Source organism: Vulpes vulpes, chromosome 9 (assembly GCF_048418805.1).
Source record: "Vulpes vulpes isolate BD-2025 chromosome 9, VulVul3, whole genome shotgun sequence".
Lineage (NCBI taxonomy): Eukaryota > Metazoa > Chordata > Mammalia > Carnivora > Canidae > Vulpes > Vulpes vulpes.
The window spans coordinates 32,200,227-32,213,043 of NC_132788.1; the positions used below are offsets into that span (position 1 = coordinate 32,200,227).

The window sequence follows — 12,817 nt, forward strand, 5'->3', positions numbered from 1 at the left end:
CTGGATTTAAATTAAAGTTAGTCATGTCTTTTGTACATACCAACTCTCATAATGATGAGAGGTTGGACAGAGCATACTAGGTGGTAAAGAGAAATCTGTTTTGTGTTTAATAATCCACAACATAGATAACTCATTTGTTGATTGACTTTGGTAAGCCAAGTTTTATCTGGAGGAAAAGAATATTTCTTTCCAGGAAGAGTTTCCTCCATTTCAAACTTGTTGGTTCAACTAAAGATTTTCTCCTTCAAGTTCCATGTCTTGTGGTTTAAAAAATTTGTGCTTATAAATGCAGCCTATTAACTGTTCCTAATAGGAGTTAAGATCATTTCCATTGCTGTATTTTTATTCATAAAACTTCAAAATTTATAATTTTACATTGTAATTTAAAATTTATAATTTAAATTAGACTTCAGACTTTAGACTTTAGACTTTAAAATTTATAATTTAATTAGAAAGCTGTTTTGTGCCTCATGCCTAGACATTATGGAGCCACATGACAAACTTTTAGGTGTTCATTTTCAGTCAGTTATAGTTAAAAATGTAGGTATTTTTCCTGAAGATGATGAAGTAACTGGCATAAAAACCCTCGGCTCAGGAGGACCTAAAGCACATTCCTGGCCTGCAACTCTTTGGTCTTTTGACCTGAGGCAAACTGCAATCTTTCTGAGGCCTTCTTGTCTCTTATGTAAAATTAGGGACTTTGACTGAAGTAGTGACTTTGATAACTTTGGGGAAAAATTTTTTTCAAAGAATAGAACTTAATTTGCTTTTTCTTTTGTTTTGTTTTGGGTTTTTTGTTGGTTTTTGTTTAGTTTTGTTTGCATTAAACTGTATTATACAAAACAGAGGCAAGTGGAGCTGTGTAGCTAAAAGAGAGATGCGACTACAGCTCTAGACTTTTGTCCCTCAATCCTACAGTATCCCCAACGGAACCTTAGATTTCTATGATTGGTAGTTTGGAAACAAACTGTTATGAGAAAACCCTTCGAATTACTAAGTCTTCGAATTAAAATTTGCTGATACGTTGTTTTTATGTGTATAATTTTCTTACCTTCCTATGTTTTTGATAAATGGAAAAGTATAAATAAAATTGCAAATATGTTCTCTTTATTAATGGATTTCAAGCTATTTCTACCATCTAACTCAATTCTCACCTGGAAATAAACCAGGGTCACAGAAGCAAATATTTAGGAAAAGAGCTTTTGGGGAAAAGATAATTGCATTAAGGAAATGAAGGCAGGCACTTGAGTGACTGAGTCACCTAGGCACCACTTAGTACCTTATTTAGACCCTATTTTGGGAATTCAATGAGAGGATACCTTTTATAAGAAAAGTGTAAGTAAGAGCATTCTAGATGGGAATATTTGTAATACACATTTGATCCTTGACCAACATGGAATTGAAGCTGCAGGTCTAGTTAGCCTACACATGGACTTTCTTGGCTGTTGGGTTGTACTGTATTTTCTCTTACGTTTTTCTCAATAACCTTTTTTTCCTCTAGCTTACTTTATTTTAAGAACATATTATATAATACATGTAATGTCCACGGACTGTGTCATTGGTAAGGCTTCCCATCACCAGTAGGCTATAAGTAATTAAATTTTGGGAGAATCAGAAATTATACAGAGTTTTGACTGCACAGGGGTAAGCGCACCTAACCACTGTATTGCTCAAAGGTCAACGGTAGTTTGAAATATTCCCAAATATTTCATAATTAAGTAGATAATGATAACTAGGTAAGTCAGGTGTTTGAAAAATTAGTCCTAATTCATAGAAAGGAAACAAAGTTACAGTTAAAATTTCTTTTCCTTGTTTCTAATTCTAGAAACTTATCATTGAGAAACTAAGTTGGAAAACTGGTGCTAGCTTCTATTTTTTCCTTTCCTCAAACAGATTTTCTGAAATCTCTGTATTCACATGAAAAGAAGTATATCAGTCAGCATATAGATAACAAAATAGTTTTACTCAGTATTGCCAGCAGAGTTTCCACATGACTTTATGTAGTCCCACTTTCTTTGTTTTATGTATTTAAGAGTCTGTGCTGACAAACAAAGCATACAACATATAACTTAAGATTCTGTTATTCTAAAAGTGCAAAAGTGGGAAGCTCATTCTGAGGAATAATTTATTAAGCAGCTGATTAAACTCTCATAAAGGGCACTTTTTCTGAAAATCACAAAGTATTACTTTAAGTGTAAAATGACTCTTCTTTACACTTTTTGGAGCAAGATCAAACAGGATCCTTCAGAAGTTCTGTATATTCTTTTATTTGACGTTCCTAGTTCCACTGGTTTCTTGACTATTTTTTATTTAAATACAGTTAATTAGCTTCTAATGTTATTCTTAGTTTCAGAGGTAGAGATTCATCAGTCTTATATAATACCCAGTGCTCATTCCATCAGGTGCCTTCCTTAATGCCCATCACCCACTTACCCTACCCACCCTTCACCTACAGCAAACCACGAATTGTTTCCCATGATTAAGAGTATCTTATGATTTCTTTCCCTCTCTGATTTCATCCTGTTTTATTCTTCCTTTCCTTCTCCTATGCTACTCTGTTTTCTTAAATTCCACATATGAGTGAAATCATAGGATAATTGTCATTTTCCGATGGACTCACTCTGCTAACCATCAACCCCTCTGGTTGCATCACAGCATTGCAAATGGCAAGATTTCCTTCTCCTTTTTTAAGATTTTACTTATTTATTTACAAGACACACACAAAGACAGAGGCAAGAGGGAGGAGGAAAGGCTCAATGCAGAGAGCCCAATGTGGGACTCGATCCTAGGATTCCGGGATCACGCCCTGAGCCAAAGGCCAACTCTCAGCCACTGAGCCACCCAGGGGTCCCAAGATTTCACTATTTATTGGCTGAGTAATATTCTGTACTCTCTCTCCGTCCCTCTCCCTCTCTCAGTCTAATAAACAAATATGATTATTTATATCTACATCACGTCTTCTTATGAATACCTCTTTCAAAGAACATCCATACTTTTCAGTTTGGCTATTGAGGATATTAATGGCATAAACATATGGGTGCGGGTGCTCTTTTGGATGCCGACCAAAATGATCTTTGGGATTCATACCTTCTAGCGCAATTGCTGGGTTTTACATAGGTAACTCCTTTTTCAACTCTTTGAGGAACCTCTGGTACTGATTTCCAGAGTCGCTGCACCAGGTTACATTCCCACCAGCATCTAAAGAGGATCCCCTTTCTCTGCATTCCCGCCAACATCTGTCATTTCCAGACTTACTAATTTTAGCCATTATGAAAGGTGTGACGGGGAAAAACTCAATGTGATTTTGATTTCTATTTCTTTGGTGCCAATTGATGTAGAGCATGTTTTCCTGTGTCTGTTGGTCATCTGTATGTCTTCTTTGGAGACATGTCCTTTCATTTCTTCTGCCCACTTCTTCATTGGATTATCTTTCTTTGGGTGTTGACTTTGATTAGCTCTTTATAGACTTTGCATACCAGCCATTTATCTGATAAGGCATTTGCAAATACCTTCTCCCATCCTGTCAGTTGTCTTTTGGTTTTGTCAACTGTTTCCTTGCTGTGCAAAAGCGTTTTATCTTGATGAAGTCCCAGTAGGTCATTTTGGCATCTGGTGACATGTCTAGCAAGAAGTTGATGCAGCCGAGGTCACAGAGGTTGCTGGCTGTGTTCTCCTCTAGGATTTTGATGGATTCCTGTCTCACCTTTGGGTGTTTCATCCATTTTGAGTCTATTTTTGTGTACGGTGTAAGAAAATGGTCCAGTTTTATTCTTCTACATATGGTGGTCTGAGTTTCCCATGCCATTTGTGGAAGAGACTGTATTCTCTCCATTAGACATTCTTTTGAGTATTGTTGAAGATGAGTGGACCATAGAGTTGAGGGTCCAGGTCCACTTCTGGGTTTTGTCTTCTAGTCTACTGATTGACATGCCTGCTCTTGTGCCAGGACCATACTGTCCTGTTGATCACAGCATTGCAATAGAGCTTGAAGACCGGCTTGTAATGCCACCAGCGTTGGCTACCTTTTTCAGCATAGCTTTGGCTCTTCGGGGTCTTCTAAGGTTCCAAACAAATTTTAGTATTATTTACTCCAGCTGTGTGAAAAGAAGTTGGGGGCAGCCCAGGTGGCTCAGCGGTATAGCGCTGCCTTCAGCCCAGGGCGTGATCCTGGAGACCCAGAATCGAGTGCCACGTTGGGCTCCCTGCATGGAGCCTGCTTCTCCCTCTACATGTGTCTCTGCCTCTGTGTGTGTGTGTGTTTCTAATGAATAAATAAATTAAAACTCTTTAAGAAAAAGAAGAAGAAGAAGAAGAAGAAGAAGAAGAAGAAGAAGAAGAAAAGAAGTTGGTTGCATTGAATGTAGAGATTGCTCGAGCTAGCATAGACATCTTAACAATATTTGTTCTTCCAATTCACGAACATGGAATGATTTCAGTTCTTTATGTCTTTCTCAATTTCTTTCCAGAATGTCCTATCGTCTGCAGAGTGCAGATCCTTGTCTCTTTGCGTAGGTTTATTCCGAGGTATCTTACACTGTTTAGTGCAACGGTACATGGAAGGACTCCTCAGTTTCTCTATCTTCCGTCTCATTGTTAGTGTATAGAAATGCCACTGATTTCTGTGCATGCATTTCATATCCTGCTGCTTTGCGCAATTCCTCTATGAGTCCTAGCAATGTTGGGGTGGAGTCTTTGGGGTTTTCCACATACGATATCATGTCCTCTGCAAAAAGTGAGGGTTTGACTTCTTTCTTGATTCAGATGCCTTTTTATTTCTTTTTGTTGTCTAATTGCTGAGGCTATGTCGAACAACACGGGTGAGAGTAGACCTCCCTGTCGTGTTCCTGACCTTACGGGCAAAGCTCTCAGTTCTTCCCCATTAAGAATGAGACTGGGCGTGGGCTGTTCGTAGATGGCTTTTATGATTTTGAGATATGTTCCCTCCCTCCCTGCACTGCGAAGAGTATTGATCAAGAAAGGATGCTGCGCTTTGTCAAGTGCTTTTTCTGCCATCTGCTAAGAGGATCCTGTGGTTCTTGTCCTTTCTTTCATTACTGTAGTGTATCACGTTGATTCATCTGCAGATGTTGAATGACCCTCACAGCCCAGGCATAAATCCCACTTGGACATGGTGAATAATCCTTTAATGTGTTGTTGAATCCTCCCAGCTAGGGTCTTGGTGAGAATTTTGGCATCCATGTTCATCAGGGATATTGGACCTTAATTCTCCTTTTGGGTGGGGTCTTGGTCTGGTTTGGGGATCAGGGTAATGCTGGCCTCACAGAGAGAGTTGGAAAGTTTCCCTTCCATTTCTATTGTTTATAAACTGCTTCAGAAGAATAGGTGAATTCTTCCTGGAATGTGTGGTAGAGTTCTCCTGGGAAGCCACCCGGTCCTGGACCATTGTTTGTTGGCAGATTTTTGGTGACTGCTTCCATTTCCTTGCTGGTTATGGGTCTGTTCAAGTTTTCTGTGTCTTCCTGTTTCAGTTTTGATAGGAAGGGATCCATTTCTTCCAGATTGCCTAGTTTGTTGGCATGTAGTTGCTCAGAATGTGTTCTTATAGTTGTTTCTATTCCTCTGGTGCTGGTCGTGATCTGTCTTCTTTCATTCACCATCTTATTTCTTTGGGTCCGTTCTCTTTTTGAAAAGTCTGGCCAGCGGTTTATCGATCTCATTAATTCTGTCAAAGAACCAGCTTCTGATTTCATTGATCGATCTGTTCTACTGTTCCTTTGGTTTCTACTTCATTGATTTCTGCTCTGATCTTTATGAAGATCTTCTCCTGCTGGTTTTAGGCTTTAATCTTCTGTTCTTTTCCAGCTCCTTTAGGTGTAAGGTTAGGTTGTGTACTTTAGGACCTTTCTCGTTTCTTGAGAAAGGCTTGTATTGCTATATACTTCCCTCTTCCCATATATACTTCGATGACCTTTGCTGCATCCCAGATGTTTTGAGCAGTTGTGTTTCCGTTTTCGTTTGTTTCTATGAGGTTTTTAAAATTGTGCTTTAATTCCCTGGTTTGATTCTTTAACCTCCGTGTATTTGAATTCTTTCCAAATTTCCTCTTGTGATCAAGTTCCAGTTTCAAAGCATTGTGGTCTGAAAGTATGCAGGGAAGGATCCCAATCTTTTGGTATCAGTTGAGACCTCACTTAGGACCCAGTACAAGATCTACTGTGGAACATGTTCCATGTGCACCCGAGAAGAATGTGTATTCTGTTGCCGTGGGATGGAATGCTCTGAAGATATCTGTGAAGTCCATTTTGTGCAGTGTGTCATTCAAAGCCCTTGTGCCCTCGTGGATCTTCTGCTTGGATGATCTGGCCGTTACAGTGAGTGGTGTGTTAAAGTGCCTACTATTATTGTATGACTATCAATGTGTTCCTTTAATTTTGCTATTAATTGGTTTATAAGGTGGCCTGGGTGGCTCAGTCGGTTAAGCCCTTGCCTTCGGTCAGGTCATGATCTCAGGGTCCTGGGATCAAGCCCTGATCAGGCTCCCTGTTCAGTGGGGAGTCTGCTGCTCCCTCTCCTGCTGCCCCTGCTTCTGTTCTCTCTGTCAAATAACTAAATGAATCTTAACAGAAAATTGGTTTATGTAGTTGGCTGCTCCCACTTAAGAGGCATTAAATCTTATAATGGTTCAATTTTCTCTTTGGATAGACCCTTTAATTATGGCACAGTGTGTTTCTTCATCTCTTAATGCAGTCTTTGGTTTAAAATCCAACTTGTCCGATATCAAGATTGCCACTCCAGTTTTTTTTTTTTAATGTCCTTTAATATGATAAATGGTTTTCCACCCCCTCACCTTCAATCTGGAGTTGTCTTTGTGTCTAAAATGAGTCTCTTGCAGATAGCATATCGATGGATCTTGCTTTTTTTTTTTTTTTGGTAATCCACTGTGATACCCTGTGTGTTTTGACTGGGGCATTTGGCTTATTTACATTCAGAGTAACGATGGAAAGATATGAATGTAGTGCCAGTGTATTACGTGTAAAGTCCGTGTTTGGGTGTACTGTGTCTGTTCCTTTCTGGTCTGTGTTACTTTTGGGCTCTCTGTTTGCTTAAAGGTTCCCCTTTACCACTTCCTGCAGGGCTGGTTTAGTGATCACAAATTCTTTTAGTTTCTGTTTGTCCTGGAAGCTTTTTATCTCCCCTTCTATTTTGAATGAGAGCCTTGCTGGATAAAATTCTTGGCTGTAGATTCTTCTCATTGAGCACCCTGAGTATATCAGGCCAGCTCTCTCTGGCCTGCTAGGTCTCTTTGGATAGATCTGCTGCCAGCCGAGTATTTCTCTCCTTCTTGGTTCAGGGCCTCTTGTTCCAAGCTGCTTTCAGGATTTTCTCTTTGTGTCTGAAATTTGCAAGCTTTGCTATTATATGTTGAGATATGTTGACCTGTTTTTTTGATTTTGAGGAAGGTTCTCTGTGCCTCCTGGCACTTGAGTGCCTGTATCTTTCCCCAGATGAGGGAAGATCTCTGCTATAATTTGCTCAAATATGCCTTCTGCCCCCTCCTTCCCCTCTTCCTCTGGGATCCCCATTATTCTAACATTGTTTTGCTGTGTGGACCAACTCATCTCTCAAATCCTCCTGTCATAGTCCAGTGGTTGTTTCTCTCGCTTTTCCTCAGCTTCTTTATTCTCCATCGTTTTGTCTTCTATATCACTACTTCTGTTATGCCCCATTTATCCTAGCACTTAGAACCTTCATTTTTTATTGCATCTCACTAAGATTAGCCTTTTTTTAGCTCAACTTGATTAGGTATCAGTTGTTTTGTTTCTCCAGAAAGGCATTCTTTAGTGTCCTCTGTGTGTTTTTTAAGCCCCGCTATCATCTTGATGGTCATTGTTCTGAACTCTCGCTCCAGCCTCCTACTTATATCCATGCTGATTAGGTTCTGGGCAGTCAGCACTACCTCTCGTTCTCTTTGTGGCGGTGAGTTTTTCCATCTTGTCATTCTGTCCAGAGAAGAAGAGATGAGTGAGAGAACAGAATAGAAAAATATCGAGAATGACCCCAGAGAAATAAATGCTAAACAAATCAGAAGCGACCCGAAACCAAAAAGGATTTAAAAGGTGAAAATAGGGGGATCCCTGGGTGGCGCAGCGGTTTGGCGCCTGCCTTTGGCCCAGGGCGCGATCCTGGAGACCCGGGATCGAACCCACATCGGGCTCCCGGTGCATGGAGCCTGCTTCTCCCTCCGCCTGTGTCTCTGCCTCTCTCTCTCTCTCTGTGACTATCATAAATAAATAAAAAATTAAAAAAAAAAATGAAAATAGAACTAGAGAGCTGAGCAGAGCAGTACACTGGATCCTATGTGTATTTTGGTCTGTTTGATAGGAAATTGCATCCCCAAATGGTTAAGAGGCAACCTTGTATATACACAAAAATAAAATTAAATACACTGAAAGGCTAGAACGTAAGTGTAAAAATGGAAATTAAAAGTCAAAATATAAAAAGGATATTATCAGGCAGTTGAACAGAACCGAGCAATATACCATATCCTATGTATATTTTGGTCTCTTTGTTATAAGAAATTACATCCCAAAATTGTAAAAAATGAAATGCTTCATTACATGCAAAAATAAAATTAAATGCAATGAAAGGATAGAATTTAACTGTAAATATGAAGATAGATTTTAAAAATAATATAATCAGACAGATGAAGTGAATAGAGCAGTATAGTAGATACTGGTTGTATTTTAGTCTATTTCTTAGAAGGAACTACTTCCCGAAATGGTACAGAGAGAAAAACTTCCGTATATACAATTATACTACTAAATGCAGTAAAAGGATTGAATGTAAGTGTAAAAAGGTAAATTGTAAAAGAGTTGATAAGCGATGAAATTGGTTGAAAAGGAAAAAGAAAATTAAACTCGAAAGACAAAGGAGTCATGAGAAATAGCCATGAATTCTATATACTGTTTGCCCCTAGCACTGGAGTTCTGCAGCTCTCTATGATGAGTCAAGTTGGTCTCAGCTGGATGTTGTTGCTGACCTCCTGGGGGAGAGGCCTGTTGGGATGATTCTTAGGTGTCTTTGCTTAGGGTGGGATTACACCATCCTTGCCAGGGGGCCAGGCCAGGTAAGCAGCTTCAGATTGCTCTCTGTGGCTTTTGTTCCCTGACGGCTTTCTGGGCAACTTTAGAGGATGAGAATGAAAATGATGGCCTCCTAATCTCCAGCCCTGGAATTGAAAGATCTCACTCCCAACTGCGTGTCTCCCTGGTTTCTGTCTGCACTCTGTATTCACCCAGCCTGTGACCAAGCATTTTTATCTCAAGCACACGACCCCCTTTCGGTTTTCCAAACTTTGCAGACCCCTGTAGCCCCCATTCGCGTTGCGCCTCCAGGGGGAAGGAGGAGGTCTTGCCCAGTTTTGCCACTTGCTGGACCCCTGCTTGGAGAGTGGTCATCTGAGTGATCCTCGGTTTGGGGTTTATGGCAACACAGAGCTGAATGCTCACTCCTGGGCTCACTGATTGCAACTGGCTTCCATGCTCAAATGCCTTGGCAACTGCCATACTCAGGCGCCCCCAATCTTTTTATGACCCCCAGGGATCCTGAGACCACACTGTCCATCCCACCTAGTATGCTGCCCCCCCCCCCCCCCCCCCCCCGTTGCCACCTGAGCACCTTTCAGACAGGGATGTCCTCACTGGAACAGACTTCTTAAAAGTTCTGGTTGTGCACTCTGCTGCTATATCACTTTCCAGGACTTGCCTTCTGGCTTCCAGAGGCTCCCTGCCCCCATGGTTTATCTTCAGATATATGCCTGGGATTCATTTCCCCACACCTCCTACCTTGCAGAAAGTGGTCACTGTTCTATTTGTAGAATTGCAACAATTCTTTTCTTGGCTCACTGTCTGAGTTCACAGGTGTTCAAATGATTTGATAGCTATGTAGCTGAATTCCAGACACCAGACAAAACTAGGGTCTCCTACTCCTCCACCATCGTCCTCTTCTTCCAGAAGTTCTGTATATTCAATCGATCAATATTAATTGTACTTTTTATTAGACTCCTCTGAACAGCAATATAGGTTTCTTCTCAGTTATCCAGTTTAAACTAAGTAGGGATTTATCTATGTGATTATCTTTCTATTTAAGCAATCCGTAACTTTTACTCTCTAAAAGTATCATTTTCAGACCACGTTTCATAAGCAAAATAAAATTCTTACAATAATGTCTCTTGTTTAACTTAAACATTGTAAGTAACGTTTGATTTATTTCAGATGCAGGAGTTGGAAGAAAATATAACTAGAGAACTAAAAGAAGGTATGTTGCCAAATGTATGAATTTAGATGGTCATTAATTTCCAAAATAAACCACAAATAGTAACTGGCATCCCTTCCCCTTGTTAAAATTTTGTCTAGATATATCTAATAAAAATGTAAAACATAAACATAATGAATAACAGACTTATTCCTCATTTGGTCATCGTGTTTCATACCTTTTTTAAAAATCTGCTGTCTGTGCGCCTGTTACCACTTTTCACTTGTGCCATCGCTATTCAACTGTCAATCTGAAAATGTGGGCGTTCTCAAATTCTTGTTTCTGCTAGTGGTGGAAGACCAAAAAGACCAGACTTGTCTTAGTAATACTTCATTAAGCAATTATATAGTTCATATAGCTGTCCCTTGACAGGTGACATTTCAATCTCCAGCCACTGGTTTGCCATTGGGTAAAATTCCAATCCTTAGCGTGGAATACAAACACCCAAATCAGTTTGGTTCTTGCCACGTTGTTGAGCCTTCTCTGTCGCTATTACCCTACTCAGCTGCTTTGCAGAGAGTAATCTTTCAGGTATCAGCCTACCTATTCCCTCCACCGAAAAGCAGACAATATTGATAGAAAACCAGGATGTCCCTTCTGTGGGTTCTTAGAGTGTCTTGTTTTAAACCTGTCGTGGTATATTTGACTCTAGAAATTGCCTGTTTGATTTTTCAGTTGATAGTATATGATTGTTCAGGGGTGGACTGTGCCATCAGCTTGCAATCTCATCTTGTAATGAGAAAACCAGAAGCTCTAGTATTTATCCACAGTAGTAATTAATTCAATGGGCAATCGTGAGCAAACTTGATTTAATAGTAATCTTGTATTTTATATTGTAGTTACATGTAGATATTTTTCATTCTTAACACTCAGAAGATTCTAACATTTTTTACTAACTTCTAGTTAACTATAGAGTATTTCAGATAAAGACTATTATTATTCTTTCTCTTTTTCAGCTGCTCGTGAATTAGAAGCAGGATTCTGTAGATCCTCTCCTTTAGGACCTACTGATGAATCAAATGTAAATCAAGATCTAGTACTGCAAGCATGACGAGAATATGTAGAGATTTTGAATAAAAAGTATATGATCTGAAAGATACATAGTAAAAGTTTATCACTTACAAAGTGATACTTTTTAACTTTTAAAAAGTTCCTTTTAAAACGTTAAAATTAATTAAAATTAATTTAAAGTTAAAACAATTAAAATTAAAGCATTTTGTTTCCCAGTAATGTCTGTTGTACAAAAAATCTTTATTAAAGAAAATTTTGCTATATCGTGTGTAATGAAAGTTTATATACTATTTTAAGCTACGTTTCTTGGCATCTGATGAACTTTTAAGCTGTGGAAACTAGCATGCTTCAGTCTGCCCAAGTACCAGCCTTTTAAACAGCACCCAAACAACCAAGTTGTCAACATTTCAGTGGTGTTAACTGATAGCTTTTTTTGTATTTTAGTTTTTATTACTGGACCTATGGATTTAGACAGACATCATTTTGATATACTGCTGCTAAAAAAAATCTTTATTAAAGAAAATTTTGCTATATCGTGTGTAATGAAAGTTTATATACTATTTTAAGCTACGTTTCTTGGCGTCTGATGAACTTTTAAGCAGTGGAAACTAGCATGCTTCAGTCTGCCCAAGTACCAGCCTTTTATTTTTATTATTTTTATTTTTTTTTTATTTTTTATTTATTTATGATAGTCACACACACACACACACACACACACAGAGGCAGAGACACAAGCAGAGGGAGAAGCAGGCTCCATGCACCGGGAGCCCGACGTGGGATTCGATCCCGGGTCTCCAGGATCGCGCCCTGGGCCAAAGGCAGGCGCCAAACTGCTGCGCCACCCAGGAATCCCCCAAGTACCAGCCTTTTAAACAGCACCCAAACAACCAAGTTGTCAATATTTCAGTGGTGTTAACTGATAGCTTTTTTTGTATTTTAGTTTTTATTACTGGACCTATGGATTTAGACAGACATCATTTTGATATACTGCTGCTAAGGCTATCTACCAGTGGTACATGTAATACAATTTTTATAGTGCCATAAAAACCCGTGTATAATTTTAATTTTAAATACTTATTCATAGCTCTTTCCTCATGGTGAAATAAGATTTGCCTAAGGCTTTTTACCTTTTCTGTTTATTTTTTATTTACTTTTTGAGAACAGTCTTAAAATTAGAGAAAAGTAAAAATAAAGAAAAAGAACTTTCCCCCCAGGACTTTGGAAGTAAATTGTCAAATTATGCCCAATTCCTGTAGCATTTTCATCCTGCAAGTCAGTACATTCCACATAGCTACCGTACAACCCTGCCAATCAGAAAATCAACACTAATGCAATTGACCCTTGAATACTGTGGAGCATAGGGGCACTGATACTCTGTAGTGAAAATCTGTGAACCTTTGACTCCCCCAGGCACTTAACTACTAATAATCTGATGTTGACCAGAATGTTTATTGTACCAAAACAGTCAATTAACCTATGTTTTGTGTGTTATATGTAATCCATACTATATTCTCCCTACAAAGTAAGCTAG

General features: G+C 39.1%; 1 protein-coding gene across 1 annotated transcript in view; it reads left to right on the forward strand.

Annotated features, from left to right (window-relative positions):
- LOC140594006 (uncharacterized) overlaps positions 1–11,817 on the forward strand; it is a 158,565-nt gene extending 146,748 nt beyond the window's left edge. Inside the window, exons 39-40 of the mRNA XM_072722107.1 lie at positions 10,236–10,278; positions 11,232–11,817. Of these exons, the coding sequence (XP_072578208.1) occupies positions 10,236–10,260 (25 nt within the window). The 3' untranslated portion in view covers positions 10,261–10,278; positions 11,232–11,817. The remainder of the gene's footprint in view (positions 1–10,235; positions 10,279–11,231) is intronic.
- The last annotated feature ends 1,000 nt before the right edge of the window (positions 11,818–12,817 follow it).